The sequence below is a fragment of the Pecten maximus genome, chromosome 12 (genome assembly GCF_902652985.1).
Source record: "Pecten maximus chromosome 12, xPecMax1.1, whole genome shotgun sequence".
Classification (NCBI taxonomy): domain Eukaryota; kingdom Metazoa; phylum Mollusca; class Bivalvia; order Pectinida; family Pectinidae; genus Pecten; species Pecten maximus.
The window spans coordinates 18083344-18104821 of record NC_047026.1 but is presented as its reverse complement, the minus strand read 5'-3'; the positions used below and the strand labels follow the sequence as shown (position 1 = coordinate 18104821).

Sequence of the window (21478 nt, the reverse complement as noted above, 5' to 3'; positions counted from 1 at the left end):
GAAAAGGACCGAAAACATTTTTCCTGAACCGGTATTTAGATTACCAACCTTACCGCTAATCCCTCTTATGTTTTTTTCAGGAACAGTTTAGCTGGCTTAATTGACTGGGGAAAAAAAAACAAAAAACATGGTCATACTAAATCTAGGCTAAATGTAGCCGGACAAACACAATAGTATGCAGGTGCAAGTATATAGTTCTCTGGTGCAATGAAAATAATTACGACGGAACAAAAAAGAGGAACAGTCCATCATATTAGCATTAATGATCCGTAATTAGTGATTCTGAATCATCCAAGCACACTGATTGATAAATATATTGTGCATGATAGCTTTTGAATCAGTATAGGCCTATACAAATTTATGTTTTAAATAAAATTTTGTTTTCAAAACTAAACACGAAAGTTTTATTTGTTTTTCATTTTTGCTTCTAATTAAAATCTAGATGGTCAAACAACATCCCATAAGGGGTCACGTCGGATTGACCTTTTGTATTAGCCAATGAAATGACTACTTCCAGAATCTTGGAAGTGAATTTTATTTGTCCGAATTAGCAGGACTAGGGTGCATAGTTTGCATAATCTGTCAATTTGTTTCAAGTCATTTCGTCCCAGAAAGCATATGTATTTACATGCTGTGCCGGAATGGTTTGTTTCAGATGCATACTGTGACGATCTGGTTTGCTTCGATGACATCGACAGATTGACGATTCGCCCTTAAAATGAAATACAAGGTCATCAGAACGTGACCCCATATGGGAAGTCGTTAGATGTTCATGTAACGTAGTGAGAATGGCCATCTATATATTAATTAGATTGCATGACTGTGCAAATCTCATTGATAAGAAGCCAAAATACATAACACTAGACAACTAAATTTTACGGTACTTTAATTCAAATTCAACTAAATTAGTATTTTAGTAGATGTCAAATTAAGAATGTAATTTTATGACTAACCATGAACAGAATGGAAATAATAAAATACATATAAATAGTCTAAATCAAAATGGAAGCAGGCCTGTCTTCCTCAGCTCTATTGACTTTTTTTGACGTATTTGACGACGACCACATGAATTAGCGAGTAGTAAATTTGTCCCCATAAGAACGACAGTGTCAGTCAAAAGAAGTATTAGGAATTGTAAGTACATTATGTAGTTGGAATCTTCATAAAGCTGCACCTATTAGTACTGGAGATTGAAATGAAATTGTGGCTCTGAATATATCAGGATATTAGCTTTATTTTCTAAAAGCGAACAAAAAGAGTCAGTTTAGGATTGTGGTGATATAATACATAAATATATTTGGTTAAATCCAGTATTTTTAATCTCCAGACTCAACCAGAGTTCTATAGAGACGATGTACCTCGATGCATGTATGTAGTTAGTGTCTTGAATTAATTTAAATTGCATTCGTATAGATTATACAGAGAATTGAAACATATTCCCAACAGACTGTCCATAAATGTTGTGATACGGTACAAAGACTAGTTTTAGCGCGTTGAATGTTAACTGCGTTAAATCTGAGTGTTCCACATGTAGCCAGTTTCATTAAATTAATTGTAATTCAGAAATTTTGAAATGCATTCTGGTCAACACAACAAATATAAAAACAAAATATTCTTACATAGAAAATTATCAATATTTATCATTGACAACAGACTAGGCCTATATTAGCCCTTTCCTGTAGATCTCCGGTATTATAGATAGATATAACAAAAATGTTGTGTAGTAGGAAACTAGTAGAGGTTAATTATACCTAATATTATAATGTCAACAGAAAACACTTTCAGACATGATATTATATTCAGTACTAGCTGTGAAAACTTCGTGCAACGCCGACAGCTATAACACCGACTGCATGACGAAATCTATAGCAATGTGCGGAGTCACATGTGGGTGGTAACCCAGTTACTAACTGAACTTTTCGCGCAGCTTCACTTTTATCGAGAGATTGGATGGCCGAGTGGTAAGTCCCACAACTGTCCCATACTACTCACAAGAACAGAGAATATCGACATCAAAACGAAACCGTAATTGTGATTCCAACTTAAAATCGACAAAACGAAGGTAAAATTAGATTAATCAAGAAATATCTTTTAAAAAAAGATAAACGGCACAGTTTTAATGCTGGTGGTTATAATGTAAAACTGACGGTGAAATAAATTAACGAACTAAAGCGTTTTTACACGGATAACAAAATTATATCAGTTTGAATCATTTTTGGTAATAATAAGACTGCATTTGAATCAGGAATATAATTTTATTAATGTGTCATTTAAAAAGATAATCTACTTATTCAGCTTGCATTCAATCTTTTCTTTGTTTCGCTTTTAACTGGACATCTGCATTTTGCAGTTACCGCTACATTGACCAATCACATACTTCATTTTGACCAGTAACGCCACCTGTCGCGTCATATCCGGGGCCAAAAGAAAACTAAACGGCTATGCCGAAACAAAACCCACACACACACACACAAAAAGAATACAACGTATACATTTACATGGAAACCATTGGAAAGGTACAAGGAGGATAAGACCAGGTGTTCCGATAGGGTAAACGTCGTCTGCCTCATTGACGACACCCGCCATACATATCAGTGTATTTTTCAGGTAATTTTTTCAACAGCCTATGCCTTTTCAATTGGGAAAATAATTGCGGTGTTTGATGAATTTGGGAAAATAGCAAATAATGACAAAATACTTAAATAAAGCGCAACAGTGATCAGGATTCGAGTTACCTCCCTTATACCGTTTATACGACTAATTGAGGCCAACTTGCCTATCGCGGAAGTAAATTTGTCAGTCTACTGTTCACGTGTATGATGATCAACTATCGTACCATAATATTCACATATTCTAGGAATGAAATCCAATACAGATAACCAGACAGAAATCCAATACAATTTTTTTTTTTTTTAAATTGGGAAAAATGATGTTTCAAAATTGGGAAAATACAACTTTTTTTGGCAAGGGGAAACAGCCTAAAGTCGGTTGTAGATCTGGCCAAAAAAATCACTGCATATATACTTAACTTATCAACAAATATCGAACACGTCTAGCTGCCTTCATATATCTCACAAGGAAATAGAATATTTCTTAATGAGGTCATGAGGTCGATCAAAAAACTTCCCCGTGATAGATCTACTAGGTTATTCTCTCCTGGTTATTACTTAAACATTAAAGATAAATAATATAGTATTCGGTCATGTTTTACTTGTCAGTATTACTCAAACATTTTTTTAATTATCCTTTTATACTGACAGAAAAAAAAATAGATAGAAAGAAAAAAGATTTGGAAGGGCCGAGTGTCGATGTATGACCGGAAGTTGAAATATTGTAATCGCTCCCTTGCCATAGCAGCATCATAAACTTCCGGTGGAATCAAAGATGTCGGTTGTTCATGACGGAGTTGTGTAAAAAGACGATCTAGCACAATGGAGTATGTAAGTGACTGGTAAATGCTATAAATTGTGTTCCTCACATGCGTATCGTTGGTGCCAAATTGATAACATGTCAACAAAAACAACAACTGAATTCAGCTATATGTTTTCTTATTTGTCGCAGCTAGACTAGCGCACCTGCAAATCGTACTGACCAGTGACCGACACCGAGTCTGGACAGCTGCCTGATAGATAAATAGGCTCTGGTCACTCACGGTACACGGGAAGCTAGATGTTGGGGCGCCCTACAAAGGGTCCATCATATCTTACCATCTTAGGGCCTAGTATGCGAAGCTGAACTGTATACAACTTTCAATCACATTAATTTGTCATGAATAAAACTCATAGTTGGTCAGTCAGGGGCAATTAGATTCGCATGCGTGCATGTATATCATTTCAAATTATATGTAATTGGTGATATCGTGCATGTGCGTCGTTATAAGTTCCTGAGAGACAGTGCACAGTAGGCTATTTATGGATGAGAAGGATTGTAATGAAGGGATGAGAATCTGTATTTTCATTTTGCAATTTATATAGCTGTTTATAGCTGATTATAATGTACATAATGTATATGTACTGTATACTGTAAACAAATTTGACAATAAAATGCAGCTCAGAAATCAGTTTGATATTTTTTTCGACATTATCAAATTAAATGTCACTCTTAGGTATAGAGTCTAATTTCCTTCCGTCAATGATAATGATCGTTGGAAAGGTGAAAGGCCATTTTTTTGCAGTCATCACTCAGCATCTCATGTTAAAACTCCACTTGGATGGGAGATAGGCTGTTACTGTCAAAGAAATAAGATAAAAACATAGTATGAGTATTTCAGTAAGGACAGGAGTATTTCTACTTGCCCTTAACATGTAGCCTTCATCAGATTTGATAAAAGTAAACAAAATAGAATTACGATAAAAAGTCATTCATACTGACACTAAATATAGATAAGTATTTGTTATAAAAATGGTCCTCTTTTGTATGTTGTTTATTATAACATTTTCATGTTTCATACAAAAATCTTCTTTTAAGATCAATTGAAAGAGAAGAAAAAACTCAAGTTATGATTGGGTTCTGAAGATCTAACTAAAAAAAACATGGCTGGAGTTAACGTAGGGATGGAATCAATGAGTAACAGGGTGTATCCATCCCACTCATCATCTCCGGATACAAATACATGGACTCAGAACACAGGTGGGGGACACATGTCCAAGCCACACAGCTCTGAAAGCTATGCCAAGGTCCAAAATAGCCTTACTATGGAAGAGGTTCGGTGGTCAGAAATGAGGAAAAAGATTCCTGGAATGGGCCGCGTACCTCGGACAAAGTTCTACACTGAAGAAGATGGCTTTGAAAGGGTGAGAAATTTATTTGTTACAATAATGTTTACCTCAAGATCATCAATATTTTATTCAAGTTTTTTGATAAATGTGAAAAATGAAATAGATTAATCCTTGTCATTGGGATAAAAAGGAGAAGCAATATTAAGTGCCTGATTGGCAATCTGAAAATCAAGCCTCGGGGAAATTCTAAATACAAAATGTAATTTCATTGAACAGTTTAGTCTGATATAAACATGGTGGATTGGTTTAAATGACAGATATCTGACTTGTTCTAAAATTATAACTTTTTACATTGTATTTAACATGTCTTGTGTTTTATAGGCTAGACAAGAAAACAATTTCTTCATAAGGACGCACTTCAAACAAAAGGAATGTTTTAGATTTGTACCAGCGAAGAAAGGCCAACTTCCAGAGGTCAAAAAAGTTGGAGATATGAGGTAAAGACTAATGCCATCAAATATGAATTGATCATCTTTTGTCAAAGAACTCCATTCAGGTTTTATATGATTTGAGATTTTGAGTAAAATTTTTTTTTCATTTTTTGATGATAACATTTCTAGTACATGTACATCAGAATATATTTAGATTCAGGGATTATTTGGGGTACTAAATGGATGCGTCATTTTCAAGAAAAAGAACTTTTTGTAATATAATTTATGAGCCATTTATAGAAATTTAAAGGATTTTTTCTTAATTATGTGGGTCATTTAGGAAAATTGTGGGCCAATGACCCCATGGCCCCCTCCAAAATGATCCCTGTAGATTTGTTGTATTTCTAGAAAGAATCGATTTTAGATCTGTTTGCATATACTAACTTCAATTTCAGCAATTTTATGAAGAGTTGTCACCAGTAAATATTTGATCTATTACAAAATTGTAGCATTCGAACATGGCTTTAAAGTTGATAGATAAAATTAATGTACCGATAGTTTTAGAAAAATTACTAGCTGTTTTAAATGAAAGAATCAGTAATGTGAAATTTTCATAACTTGGGTGTGAAATATATTTAATTAGATAAATGTTTTTCATTTAAGCAGAATAGATAGTACCTGGCATGCTGCATGGTCAGTTTGATAATAATCTATTTTTATCAATTGTACTTTCTTAGAAATTACTTTTCATTTCTGCCTTAATAGATGTGAATGTGGAGAGGTACTACTCCAGCATCATGGCATGCAGGGTCCCACACAAAACTCCCATGCTGACCGTGAAATGGTTGAGAGCTACTTGGTACCTGATGGTAAGTCTTTTAAAAAAATAAAACAGGCAGTTTAATTACATGTATATGAAACCAACCATCCCACCAATGTCTACAAAACAATAAATTTTGATTTTTTTTTAATATTTAATAAAAAAAAATCTGTAAAGGTAATAATAGACTGTCAGAAAATTTCAACTGTAATCTTTCTTGGCTTTCTGTGTTACTTTGCAAATGGTCATAAGGTAACTAAATGATACACATGTATTGGCTGTGAAATTCATAGATTTAGTGCACTACGTAGTGTTCAATCTTAATTACTAACCAAGAGATGCCAGAAAAACTACGATATTAAAAAAAGAAATATTTTCTAAATTCTTATTAATTTTACTTTTGCACTACCATGTGTTATAGAACTTAAGCCCTACATCAGCATCGATAAAAAAAACAATGATATACCGAATATGAAAGATCTTCCGTCTGTCAGCTGGAATGCAGATACTGCTATACGATCTAGTGCAACAACCTCATTTGGGAAAATCAGTTTCGTCAATGTAGACGCCATGGGAGGACAAAAGCCTGCCAAGGTAAGCATGCAGCACTGGATCACTTGCTCCTTAGTCCATTGAGATTATTAATCTGAAAATTTTACAAGACTACATTGCCAATTTTATTGTAAACAGTTTTTATTTCAATAATACCAATTGATGTACTCCAGATTTCTTAATATCAAAATGCAATTTCCCAATAATTTTTGATAACCAAGCTGTGAATTTAACCAATATTCACATTCACAGTAACCTATTGTAGCATCCCTATTTCATGATTCAGTGTCAGAAAATCTACAAGCCAATCTTGGTTAAGTATTCAGCCCAAACCGATATATCTTGCTCTCAGTAAATTTCATTTTTAATAATATCAGACATGATTCATTTAGAACAGTGGGAGTTGTGATTCCTGATTGTTCTCGATTGTTTACTCATGGTTAGAGTGAGAGGCAACTGTTGTTTTGGCGCCGGAAATATTTTTTGCCAATTCTGGGTGTCATTGTCCAGGTCTTTCACCATGACTTCAAGTCTTGTAAAGTATTTCATAAAAAAACAACCATAAAGATTATGGTCAGTTATACTGTTTCTGCAATGTGTGAGATGGTTTCTATATAGTCTGTTTCCTATTACAATATAAGAGCTAGACCTTTGCTATAGTCTGTTTCCTATGACAGTACATGTGTATGAGACTGTCACTATAGTCTGTTTCCTATTACAATATAAGAGCTAGACCTTTGCTATAGTCTGTTTCCTATGACAGTACATGTGTATGAGACTGTCACTATAGTCTGTTTCATATGACAGGATATGAGTTAGCTGTCACTATAATAGTTTGTTTCTTATTACAGTTCATGGGACTCACTCATAGTCTGTTTCCTATTATGGGTGTTCCAAAATTACCTACATTTGTATGTGAGAGGGGTGGGAAGTGGTTTTTTAGACACACCACCACCCATCAAATATGAAAACACATGAAAATGACACCTGGTACCCACCAAATTTTAATTCAAGTGCCTCCCACATAATTTTGGAAAACCCCTTACAGTAAAGTAGATAAGACAGACACTATAGTCTGTTTCCTAACACATTATATGAGTCTGTCACTATAGTCTGTTTCTTATTACAGTATGTTAGGTTGGCACCTGAAGACTCAATAGACCACCTGATTGAACTGATGGAAGTCCACTGGAAGATTAATCAGCCAAAACTTCCCAATTTGGTTATATCTGTAGTTGGCGGGGCGAAAAACTGTAAATTGGATGGTCACATTCGAGAGAAGTTTTCTACTGGATTAATCAAAGTAAGTATCAAATTATATAGGTCCATTATCATCAATGGAAAAAAGGAATTATTGCAATGAAAATATATATGTATGAGATATCTATGGTCAAATGACATTATATAAACACATTGCTAAGAAAGTTCAACATTGTCAATTATTTCCATCTGTAATTAGGAATAATAAAATAAGTATTTACATAGACCTGAAGCAATAAAACTATTATTAGCTTTATTTTATTTTATTTACTTTTTTTTGTGGAATTCTGAAAGGCAAAGCAATTAAGCAGTAAATAAACATTTAGACCTAAACTATAACTAACATCTAGATTTATTTTATAGAATAGCTTTTACTCTATTACAAACAATATTTTCAGCCATTGTTTCATTCTGGTTTCAGGCAGCCAAGACAACCGATGCTTGGCTGATCACATCAGGATTTAACATGGGCGTAATGAAGTATGTCGGGATGGCTGTCAAAGATGGCCAGTCGTTTACATGGAATAACGACAGAATGGCACATGTCCTCCGCTGTATTGGCATTGCACCCTGGGGCTATGTCAATCATCGTAAGGTGCTGGAGAGTGACAGTCAGGTAATGACAGATTACATTATAGAAGATTGTGAGGCTGTGAAAAGATATACACAGGGCTAATTACTGAATCAAATGTTTTGAGCACAAGGGACAATTACCATTTTATATTGAAAATTACCATTTTATATTGTTTCTTTAAAATAAGTATATGTACAGTACTGTTGGGGCCATGATAGCTCAGTCAGTTATATGTACAGTACTGTTGGGACCGTGATAGCTCAGTCAGTTATATGTACAGTACTGTGATAGCTCAGTCAGTTATATGTACAGTACTGTGATAGCTCAGTCAGTTATATGTACAGTATTGTTGGGACCGTGATAGCTCAGTAAGTTATATGTACAGTACTGGGACCGTGATAGCTCAGTCAGTAGAACATTCGACCATATAAATCGGACCATTAGATGTGAAGTGAAGATCTGAGGTCTTTTGTTTGATCCCTACATGGGGTGGTTTGCATTTTTGAATAAATTGATCATGAGATCGAGGACTGGTCAGTGTGCTGTCATGCATGGTTGTGTCCTTTGACAAGAAGCTTAACTCCAGTTGCCCTGAATAGCATGTGACATGCTTCCCATTGGTTGTTCTATTAGGAAGTTACCAGCTACTATATGGGAAACCCACCTCAAAATGATCCTGGCTATTCCTGGCTATACAGGGTAATACATTAATAGATCAACAAACCAAAAAGTAGATAATAATTTATAGAAATAAGTCGCCTTACATTTCCTCCATATCAGTATTGACTTACATCTATCTTAATAAATTGATCTTCAAATTATTTATTTCCTAGGGTCTCTATAATGCCGAATATAAGACCAGCAACATCATCCTTCATGGACAGCCAGTCCCTCTTAATGCCAACCATACCCACTTCATTTTTGTGGATGATGGCTTTCGCAACAGATACGGAGGCGTTGCCGCATTCCGTGCCAAGTTTGAAAACAGAGTACAGCAACCTCGCGAAGGTAGGTTTTGTTCTATCAAATGTCAGAAAATGTCTTTATTATACTAGCATTGTAAGAGTATGGTAAATTAAGATAGCTTTCTGCCAGATTTGATTGTCTGTTTGTCATTTTATTACAGAGGGAGGTCTGGGCATACCTGTCGTGTTGGTTGTGGTAGAAGGTGGGACAGATGCTATCGATGATGCCAAAAATTCACTCCAACAGAACATTCCAGTGGTTGTGTGTGCAGGGACTGGCCGAGCTGCTGACATCCTCAGCTACGCTTACCAACATTATACAGGGTACTAGAACTTTTTTTATAAAAATCTTACAAAATTATGCATGGTACTACTTCTTTACAAACATCTTTTGAGTACCAAACATTTCACAAGCATAAATTTTGTATTACAAAATTAATGTACATTATTATACAGGGTACCAAAATCTTCATAAAAATTCTTACAATTTCAATATAATAATTACAATTATGATATGTAGGATAATACTCTAACATAAGTTAACACAACTTCTTTAATATTTTATCTAATAATTCTTACAAAGTTTTTTAGAGTACCAAGCATAAATATTACATTATTATAACTAGTAGCAAAAGCTTTATACAAATTTTACAATGTTATTTAGCCTAAAAGGGTACCAAGCATTTTATAAACATATTACAATTATTTATTTTAGTTTGTATTGTTACTACCTTTCAAAGAGTATTTTATGCTGGTATGTTGGGCCTATATAACATTTACAAAATAATCCATATGAAAAGATTTCCATGAAATGTTAAAAAATTTGACAAAGGAGATTTATATTTATATTAAAATTAAACACCATTTAATTGCGATTTCCTGAGCATTTAATTTATAACAATAACACTTAACTGTGAAGTTCATGGTAAAATCGATGCCTCAATTTGATTTAGAAAATATGTGTTCTATTTCTTGGTACTTCCTACTTTAGTAAATACTAGAAAATGTTTTTTGAGTGGTTTATTCAGCCTGATTTACCTACTTTAGTAAATACTAGATAATGTTTTTTGAGTGGTTTATTCGGCCTGATTTACCTACTTTAGTAAATACTAGAAAATGTTTTTTGAGTGGTTTATTCGGCCTGATTTACCTACTTTTATTAGTAAATACTAGAAAATGTTTTTTGAGTGGTTTATTCGGCCTGATTTACCTACTTTAGTAAATACTAGAAAATGTTTTTTGATTGGTTTATTCGGCCTGATTTACCTACTTTAGTAAATACTAGAAAATGTTTTTTGAGTGGTTTATTCGGCCTGATTTACCTACTTTAGTAAATACTAGAAAATGTATTTTGAGTGGTTTATTCGGCCTGATTTACCTACTTTAGTAAATACTAGAAAATGTTTTTTGAGTGGTTTATTCGGCCTGATTTACCTACTTTAGTTAATACTAGATAATGTTTTTTGAGTGGTTTATTCGGCCTGATTTACCTACTTTAGTAAATACTAGATAATGTTTTTTGAGTGGCTTATTCAGCCTGATTTACCTACTTAAGTAAATACAAGATAATGTTTTTTGAGTGGCTTATTCGGCCTGATTTACCTACTTTAGTAAATACTAGATAATGTTTTTTGAGTGGCTTATTCGGCCTGATTCACCTACTTTAGTAAATACTAGATAATGTTTTTTGAGTGGCTTATTCGCCTGATTTACCTACTTTAGTTAATACTAGATTATGTTTTTTGAGTGGCTTATTCGGCCTGATTTACCTACTTTAGTAAATGCTAGATAATGTTTTTTGAGTGGCTTATTCGGCCTGATTTATCACCATATTCGAACTCAGTCAATCCCAGCATTCCTTATTCCAGAGTGAATGATGTCCAGTGAGTACATGCACATTCAGGAGCACTCTTTAATATCTAGTATATTTTCATTCTTTATTTAACTAAAGATAAATCCTAATTGTCTGACCTTTGTTTTGTCACGGTTGTTTATCTGGTATTGTAACTGTTCAGACTCTGTATTGGTAGTGATTGGAGGAGTGTTAAAATTCCCAAACTATCTTAAGTTAAAATTTATGTTGCTTACTAGACATAATAAGTATACAAAGACATAGATATTGTGAAATTGCTTGTGTTAACCCAGCTAACAAAAGTCAATATTGAACCACATCATGACAACATTCGTAGCCTAACACTTGTACCTATGTACAACAATACTTTGTACCCTTTCACCTAGTTTACCATTAGTGGCATACCCTGATGGGATTATAATATTATATCAATGGTTTCAATTTTGTTTAAATGGTTTAGAATGTTATCCAACAGGACTTTTTCTGAGAGCTTTTTGGTGCCGGTGATGGGCCCCATTTCCAGTTGAAATTATTTCATATTTTAGCCAAAGTTTGCAGTTTACTCCTGAAACAATCTTTCCTTATTCACCAGTTCTATTCCCAAAATTAGACAAAAAGGCCCCTTCTCAAACCAGTGAGAAAAAGCCCTGCTCGAGTATTACTAATGATGCATTTACATGTACACAAAGATTTCTGTTATTTGTGATTTGATTATAAATGTTATTGATTGAGATGTACTAAGCTTGGTAAGTTGAAATATAAACATAATTGTATTTGTTGTAATATTGCTAATTACATTCTCATAACACATTTCAGAAAATTGACAAAAGAGAACAAATTACGAAGAAAAATTCAGGAAGCTTATGGATCAAAATGGAAAGAGGAGGAAAAGGATGAGAAAACTGAACCAATCTTGGAAAAAATAAAATTATGTCTTAAGAAGAAAGATCTGGTAGATACCTTATCATTTTTGTCATGAATTCGAAATTGTACTAATTTGTCATAAATTTATATTTATTCTAGCCCAAGTTTCTTCTGGCCAAGTCACCAGACTCGGATGTTCTGACAGATAGAACTAGCCCGAGTTTCCTTTGGTCTGAACTCCCGACTTGGCCATTCTCACAGATATGTAGATGATCTATCTGTCAGAATTAATGTCCAAGTCTGATGTCATGGCCAGAGGAAACTTAGGCTCTACCTGAAGGGCTCAAATTAGTTTTCTGCAGTAAAAAAAGAAAAAAAAAATTTTTGTTTTAGATTGAAATTCAAAGAAGAATTAAATATAAACTCAATTGAAAAAGAAAAGAATCAACACAGTACTCATACCTTACAGATATAAACTCCAGAGGAACAAAAGGTTATTTAAAAATGTATTTGAGTTACAAAAGCGAGCATCTCCTAATATGAGCTGATATTAGATTGTATTTGTCACAGATGATGGGCCATGTATCATCATGACATTGTTTTTCATTTCAGATGGTCAATTTTAGCATGAATAAGAATGAGGATCTGGATCTAGCAATCTTATCCTGCTTGTTAAAAGGTGAGTAGATTGTATATAAATACCTTGTTTATGCAACAAGATTAAAATTATATAATTAAAAGTAGATCATACTTATAACCTTATTGTTCTCTTAAATCAATGGAATATTAATAGTTAAGTATAAAGCTATATCAAGTCAAGCCATCAATATATACTGACAGATACACCGTGTTAAAGAACAGGAAAGTCAACAAAGCATATTATAATAAGTGAAATCCAGTTATGTTACTGATAAGAGTGTATTAGCCAACCAAGATGTGCTTCTGTTAGCTACTTAAAGCTTACAACAGTGTTGGTGAAGAGGTATTACAGAGGTAACTACAGGCTTGTGGATTGTAAAAGTTTGTTATTGTTACAGTCCTATTTGAGAAAAAAAAATTTGCACATGTTTATTTTTTACTTCCAGCCAAATCAGGAGAAGCGACCGAGAAGGAGCGCCTGAACCAGCTACGTCTTGCCCTGACCTGGGACCGAGTGGACATAGCACAGGAGGATATATTTCGCGAGGATTGTATTTGGACACCAGGTAGTCTCGATAATATCCTGATGGACGCCATCTTGATGGAGCGTGTGGAATTTGTTCACCTCATTCTCCAGCAAGGAGTGGTGATGAAAGAATTCCTCAACAAGGGCCGGCTGGCTCTACTATACGAAAAGGTAAATATTTCCAATGTATATTGGACTTATTAGCAAACTGAAAATTTTACCATAGACTGTACAGTATTTTCCCTGTCTTCCTTTTTATTTTTGGTACTAAGTTAAGTCCCTAATTCCTCTTCTGTATTGTGTACTCAAACTTTGTTCAAATGAGCAGATCGGTCTGACAGATTGATGGTATGCACATGTTGGCCTTGACTGACCCTTTGGGCTGATGGGTAGGGCCAAAAAGGGTCAAATTAACTGGTAGATTTCAAAACTCATTCGACTATTAAGGCCCATGGTCCTATTGTTTTTCAATAATTTTGAAAAACTCTTTTTGTACTTAACGCAGTATGTCACCATGATGAAGTTGCTGTTTCCATTGTTTCTTTGACGCTGTCCGTTTGCACATTATGCCATTGTGATTTTTTTATCTTTTTAAAATGTTGACAATACTTAACAGCCTAATTTTCTCCACCTTACATGCTGTGGGGTTCAGCTTAATGCTGCCTCAATGATGCTGAGATATTCTTGACCAAGTGTTGTTATTCGTCGGGTCAGTCCAAAATAAAAAATAACAATTTTAACCTTCTTCTTCATTTCTAATGATGCCAATGGGCTGAAAATTGGTAGGATGTTAAGGAAGGAGAGCCGAGAGAGTATTGTTATTTTTCGTACTCGTAAAATCTGCAACATGGCAGCCATGACAGCCATTTTGTAACATGAATCACAATCAAGGTTTTCCTGCTTCAAATTTTATACTATTACAAGTTATCTCCCCTTTTCAACTCTTGTTGATTGACATGTAATATTATCTCTGATGCTGGCTTTATTTGACATTTGAAACAAAATTAGAATTTGGATGGCTTATAAAATATATACATTGTACTAGTTTTTACTTTTGAAAATGCTATTAAACCTTTAGGTCTTAATGAGGTAACAAATCTGTCAAATTCTCTATGGCAATTTCTAGTTAAATTTGATAATTCCTGCAAGGACAGGTCAGAAAAACCACTCATGTTTTAGTAATTGCCTGTTGATCATTATGTACATGTATATCAATTTGGAAGGATGTAATAATCATATAATGAATCATACTATCAATGCCCTCAAAGTTAAATTGATCATTCCCTTAACTAGAAGTATTAAGCTCTGATGTATTTTAAAGGAAACAGCTCCACACATTTGATAAAAGTTATCAAACTAATTAAGTCTTAAAAACTCAATAGGATGTGAGCCCTTTTATCATTACCTTAAGAGGTACTAGGGGAGTGGAAAAATTTTCAATCATATTCTAGACATGTTCTTTTCTGTTATCTAATCACACGAGAAGGCCATATTGTTATCTGCTGTTATCCTGTTCTCAATCATAACTTTTGAAACTGGATGTTCTGATTAGTCCATACATTAATTAAATACGGTATAAAACAAACATTCTGTTTCTCCGTGATTATAATAATTTCTACTTGTTGTTGATTGATTTGAGAACCTTTGTGCTGTAAATCTACCAGAATATAATGGAAAAGTTACCAAATATGTGATGCATATTTTATCGCAGGCTTTGTCAACAAAGAAAGCTGATGTTGTACACTTGGGGAGGATTGCAGTGAGGCATGGCTTACAGAGGAGCACAGAGGATTTCAGCATGAAAAGTCTCAAGATTTTGATGGAGAAACTCATGGACAAATACACGGACAACTTCCAGGACCCGCCACCTAACAAAAGTCAAATAGACGATAACATGCTGTGTGTATACCCATATAAGGAAATCCTGATCTGGTCCGTCCTCCTTCTCAAGTAAGACTTCATTTTGTCAGTCTGAACCTCATATGATAAATTCTTTGTGTGACAACTGAATATCTGGCAAGATTTCTGTTGACATATTAATCTTTTCGATGAAATACTTGTTGGATAGGGTGGACTTCTAGAATCTCCCTCCCCTGTGTGATGTAATTTGGTTTAATTTTTTTATTTCTTCAACAAAGATTTCATTCAGCCTAGAGGCTTCAGGATACTCTACAAAACACTAGTGTACCATTGAGAGTGCCACTGGGAGAAAACAGGTCTAGTACTTGTCATAGAATTCCTTTTAATTTCTAATTCTAAAAAAGTTCACAAAAAATTTAGTTTACTTAATAATTATGAAATCTAGGTACCAGGTAAACCAAACCCAAAACTCTAATGTTGAAGTGTGGGAGGAAATAGGATTATTGAATGGATTTGTTTTATTATCTCATAAAAACCATTAACAACAATTCTTGGTTCACTCATGTGGCTCTTTGACATTTCCACATTTTTTAAACAAATTGTGATTCCTATATACAATGTATATTATAAAGGTGAATACTCTATATCTCCAAGTCCAGTTTATATTTACCTATAACTCACCAAGGGTATCACTGATACTTAGGAGTTGAATTGTAATCTGAATTATTTCTTACAAAATTTAATGTTCTCTTAGTCATTGACTACTAATATTTTGTTTTTAAATTATAATATTACAGACAGAAGATGGCCAAGTTTGCCTGGGAAATGGGTGGAGAACCAGTAACATCAGCCATAGCTGTTTCTCGTATGTATGGCAGTATGGCTACCTACATCAACCGTAATGAGCAGGCCCTGAAGGACAGGATTCTGGAGTACAAAGAGTAAGTTGTCAGGGGTGGGATGGCAGTTAATCCTGCAACTGCCGCCGCATTGTCGGAATACACCCACCGTATATATTTTTGCTGTATACGGCAGTGACGGAAAACAGCTGTATTTTGGAATCTTTGCACGTGCGTCAGTTCGACTGACCTACTTCAAAGTGAAACTACGTTTAAAAGGCGAACATATTTCTATCATTTTTGACACCGTTTCACTTCAAAATGATTATTTTTATGAGTATTTTTATGACTGTTGCAGGATAAATAGAATACATGGTCAGTGTCTTAAAATATAAGCTGTATTTTTGGCTCGGGACAGAAAGACAAAAGTGGCTCGCCAAGGCTCGCCACTTTTGTCTTTCTTTACCCTCGCCAAAATACAGCTTATATTTTAAGACACTGACCATGTATTCTCTATTTCTATGTAAACAGCATCATTTCCATATAAGCTTTCTATAAATAACTTTGGGGAGAAAATCTGAGGCGTGTGGTTCCATGCTCCTTACTCTATTGGTTTGTGTTTCTCAGCTTAGAAATGGAAGGTTGTGGTTGTGTCCTTGAACAAGACACTTTACCCTAATTGCTGTGGATGGCATGCAACAGGCCTCTCGTATGTTGTTCAGTGAGGTAGTCACCAACTACTACAAGGAGACCCAGCTTCAAAATGACCCTTGCTGTTCACATGGTTATAAACCCAGCAAACAAACAAACAAACAAACAATTCTGTAAATATCAAGATAAATAACCATGTGTCATTTCCTTAAAGAGAATTAGCTATTGTATTTTATAACTTGTTTGTGTGGGAATAGATATCATCTGTGAAACAAAGGTTTCCATGCGATAAATCTTTAGATTTTCATGAAACAAAGCAAGCGTGCCATATCAACAATTCAAATTGGACTTTGGTCTTAGATTTAATGTGACTGATAGTTATATAGGAGTTTTAAACACCTAAATTGATTCCTATGGAATAATTTTATTGAAAGCAATTCTTCATGGTTTAATGAAATGTTTTAGTTAGAGATTCTGATTGTGACCCGAAATTGAAAAAAAAAAAAAAAATAGAATGTTTAATATTTAATAAAAATGCTATGTGTTATTGTGGTCACACCAGTCAAATAACTTTGATATGAAATTAATTAAGCGATGAACAGTGGTTTTAATGTTGTTGTAGTCGATATGGCAGCAAGATGTATGGTGGGCAAATGGCATGGGAACGAGTTAGGGTTTCCATGCTACATTTGCCCACCATACATCTTGCTGCCATATCGATTATAACAACATTAAAACCACTGTTCAATACTTATATTTACATTGTCTTGCCATTTTCGTCAACTTTGAAAAAAACTAAACCAACACAAAAAAATCCCAAATCTTTTAATGTCACATGACCCACTGGGTGTTATAGCTTGAGGCACTGGGTGTTATAGCCGTATGGTGGCAACTGCCTCTTAGCATTGTGTCAATGGGGAAATGCGGAACAAATGTAAATATTGGCATATGAATCAGAAAAAATAACATTAATTTTATGAAATCTGCTACACAATCTTGCTATCATGCTGTTCTTGTAGATAGACATTGTTATCTGAAACTGCAAATACTACATCATAAAAAGTCTTAAGACATTTTTTTTTCAAAACCTCACAAGGATATGAGTGAAATTAATTTTGAAACTTACCAGTGTTTCAAACATTTCAGCATATCTTGAATTAGGAAACACTTCTTTTATGCTCCAAATTAATCTAGTCAAAATATAGTAATGTTGATCTATGTAATATATATCAAAGTTATTTTTTTGTCAACTTACAGCGAGTTTGAGCTACTGGCCGTGGAGGTTTTAGATGAGTGCCATGTGAAGGACCATGAAAAAGCCATGATGTTGGTGGAGCGCTGTTCTCCAACCTGGAGTGATATGAGCAGTTTGGCCATGGCTGCATCAGCCTATGATCGGGTTGGTGTAAAATTTGTGATCTGTGATGGGTTGGAGGTAATGTAGGGAGGTTGGGGAGGGGCGGTTGGAAGAGAGAAATTGGTGTAGAAGATGGGAGATCCTACTGGGGTTTGAATTGAGGGGTGGTCAGAAGGAGGCCATTTTGATCTACCAGAGTTACTTCCCTTGATTTGGTTAGCAGATGGGAGATCCTACAGGGGTTGGAAATGAGGGGTGGTCAGAAGGAGGCCATTCTGATCTGCCATAGTTATTTCCCTTTGTTTCTCTCGGCTATTATAATGGTATAGTGATAAGCTTGACAGTTGATGGGGGCCAAGTATGGAAGGTTGCAAGTGAATCTTGTTATGGGTATAGAAATCGGGGGATACAATCCTAGATTGGGTGCTTTAAGTGGGATTGTTTGGTTGAAAGAGGGTGAGAGATACCTAGAAGGGCCCGGTGGGGATGAGAGAAGACTGAAACAAGGGGAGTGAGCTTGACGTATTTATACATACCCAGTACCAGGTTTTTTGATAGTTGATTTTATGTTGCATAGATTGAGTTACATACTTTGTCTAAAATTTCATTATGATTTTTTAGGCATACTTGGCATCTGTGGCTTGTCAGAACTCCATTAGTATCACATGGAAGCGAGGCATTGTATCACCTTGGCAACGGGTAAGACGCTATGTAAACTCTTGTAACTTATAATTCTATGGTAAGTAAAATATGACCAAGATATCCTCGTCATAAGTAATCTTACTTTTTTAAACAAAATTGAAATTAAGAGAATCAACTTTTCATGTTTATTAGCCCACCATCATCAGATGGTGGGCTATTCAAATCGCCCTGCGTCCGTGGTCCATCGTCCCTCCGTCCGTCCGTAAACAATTCTTGTTATCGCTAATCCTCAGAAAGGGATCTTTCTCAAACTTCATATGTGGGTTCCCCTTGGTGCCTAGTTATGCATATTGCATTTTGAGACCAATCGGAAAACAACATGGCCGACAGGCAGCCATCTTGGATTTTGACAATTGAAGTTTGTTATCGCTATTTCTGAGAAAGTACTGAAGGGATCTTTCTCAAATTTTATATGTAGGTTCCCCTCGGTGCCTAGTTATGCATATTGCATTTTGAGACCAATCAGAAAACAACATGGCCGACAGGCAGCCATCTTGGATTTTGACAATTGAAGTTTGTTATTGCTATTTCTCAGAAAGTGCTGAAGAGATCTTTCTCAAACTTCATATGTAGGTTCCCCTCTGTGCCTAGTTATGCATATTGCATTTTGAGGCCAATCGGAAAACAACATGGCCGACAGGTAGCCATCTTGGATTTTGACAATTGAAGTTTGTTATCACTATTTCTCAGAAAGTGCTGAAGGGATCTTTCTCAAATTTCACATGTAGGTTCCCCTCAGTGCCTAGTTATGCATATTGCATTTTGAGACCAATCAGAAAACAACATGGCCGATAAGGCAGCCATCTTGGATTTTGTCAATTGAAGTTTGTTATTGCTATTTCTCAGAAAGTGCTGAAGGGATCTTTCTCAAATTTCATATGTAGGTTCCCCTCGGTGCCTAGTTATGCATATTGCATTTTGAGGCCAATCAGAAAACAACATGGCCGACAGGCAGCCATCTTGGATTTTGACAATTGAAGTTTGTTATCATTATTTCTCAGAAAGTGCTGAAGGGATCTTTCTCAAATTTCATATATAGGTTCCCCTCGGTGTCTAGTTGTGCATATTGCATTTTGAGACCAACCGGAAAAAAAACATGGCCGAAAGGCAGCCATCTTGGATTTTGACAATTGAAGTTTGTTATCGCTATTCCTCAGAAAGTACTGAAGGGATCTTTCTCAAACTTTTTTGTAGGTTCCCCTTGGTCTGTAGTTATGCATATTACATCTTGGGACCAATAGGAAAACAACATGGCCGACAGGCAGCCATCTTGGATTTTGACAATTGAAGTTTGTTATTGCTATTTTATAGAAGGTACTGAAAGGATCTTTCTCAAATTTCATATGTAGGTTCCCCTTGGTCCCTGGTATTGCATTTTGGGACCAATCCGAAAACAACATGGCCGACAGACAGCCATTATCGCTAAATCTTAAATTTTATATATAGGTTCCGCTTGTTTGAATAGTACTAGAGGGCTGTTTCTGAATTTACACAGATTAGTAACACTTAGAGGAAGAGAAAAGTAGAGAAAAGATCAATCTGACATGGAACCTATAAAGATCATTCAATGGTGGGCGCCAAGATCCCTCTGGGATCTCTTGTCTTCTTATTCAATGGAATTTTCATCATAACTTAAGCATTTGTGGCAGTTACAGTTTGATCTGATTATTATTAGTCCCCAACCAGTAAACGGAGGGACTGTAGGTGCTGTAGCGGCTTCGTTCCTTGAGGGATTGTGATAAAACTTCACACAATGATAAAGGATCATAATATCTGGGACAATTTGAGTTTCAGGGATTTTTGGTCAAAGTCGAGGTTACTATTTTAACAGGGGAGCCGGTAGGGGACATGTATCGCTTCAGCAATACCCTGTATGCTTGTTTTAATGCATGAAAAGAATGTTTAGTTTATTCTTCCAATGTGTTATGTAAAAACATATTTCTAAGTATGGCATCACTGTAAATAAATGTACATACAATGTATTTCGTAAGCATTCATTAGTAAATCTTAGCTGTTACAGTTTGTCACATGAATTAATTGGCACAGTCACAATATATGTACAGTAATTCAAAACTTAGATTAGTGCAATTATGATTAAGTGATAATTGCTAAAATAACATTCCCACTAATATAATGTCTGTGAAAAGTGTTTTCAATTTATCACATGTACAAATTGTATATATGTAGTCATATGTATGGTTACGATTGCACAACTCCATTGAATGTTTTAGTCTTAATTGCATTGACTTTATTTTGTAATGTCTCTACACTCAAAGTGGAATACCACATGCTTGAGGGGAGGGGGTATATACTGCCCTTGGTCCATAGTTATGCAAATTGCAATTTGAGACCAATCGGTAAACAACATGGCCGACAGGCAGCCATCTTGGATTTTGACAATTTAAGTTTGTTATCGCTATTTCTCAGAAAGTACTGAAGGGATCTTTCTGAAATTTCATATGTAGGTTCCCCTTGGTCTGTAAGTATGCATATATACATTTTGGGACCATTCGGAAAACAACATGGCCGACAGGCAGCCATCTAGGATTTTGACAATTGAAGTTTGTTATCGCTATTTTTCAGAAAGTACTAAAGGGATCTTTCTGAAATTTCATATGTAGGTTCCTCTTGGTTCCTAGTTATGCATATTTCATTTTGGGGCCAGTCAGAAAACAAATTGGCCGACAGGCAGCCATCTGGGATTTTGACAATTGAAGTTTGTTATCGCTATTTCTCAGAAAGTCCTGAAGGGATCTTTCTGAAATTTAGTATGTGGGTTCCCGTTGGTCCCTTATTATGCATATTTCATTTTGGGACCTGTCGGAAAACAACATGGCCGACAGTCGGCCATTTTGGATTTTGACAATT

At 35.1% G+C, this 21478-nt stretch overlaps 1 protein-coding gene across 2 annotated transcripts in view; it reads left to right on the top strand.

Moving 5' to 3' along the window:
- The first annotated feature begins 3369 nt into the window (after positions 1-3369).
- The window catches only part of LOC117339151 (transient receptor potential cation channel subfamily M member-like 2), a 34101-nt gene continuing 15992 nt past the window's right edge, over positions 3370-21478 (top strand). For both annotated transcript variants that reach the window (XM_033900574.1, XM_033900575.1), the window contains exons 1-16: positions 3370-3440; positions 4468-4793; positions 5100-5215; positions 5915-6018; positions 6391-6563; positions 7651-7824; positions 8203-8397; positions 9189-9363; positions 9482-9644; positions 11989-12124; positions 12649-12715; positions 13122-13372; positions 14913-15151; positions 15859-16002; positions 17809-17950; positions 18530-18607. In XM_033900574.1, coding sequence (XP_033756465.1) covers positions 4533-4793; positions 5100-5215; positions 5915-6018; positions 6391-6563; positions 7651-7824; positions 8203-8397; positions 9189-9363; positions 9482-9644; positions 11989-12124; positions 12649-12715; positions 13122-13372; positions 14913-15151; positions 15859-16002; positions 17809-17950; positions 18530-18607 — 2418 coding nt within the window. In that variant the 5' untranslated portion in view covers positions 3370-3440; positions 4468-4532. The remainder of the gene's footprint in view (positions 3441-4467; positions 4794-5099; positions 5216-5914; positions 6019-6390; positions 6564-7650; positions 7825-8202; positions 8398-9188; positions 9364-9481; positions 9645-11988; positions 12125-12648; positions 12716-13121; positions 13373-14912; positions 15152-15858; positions 16003-17808; positions 17951-18529; positions 18608-21478) is intronic.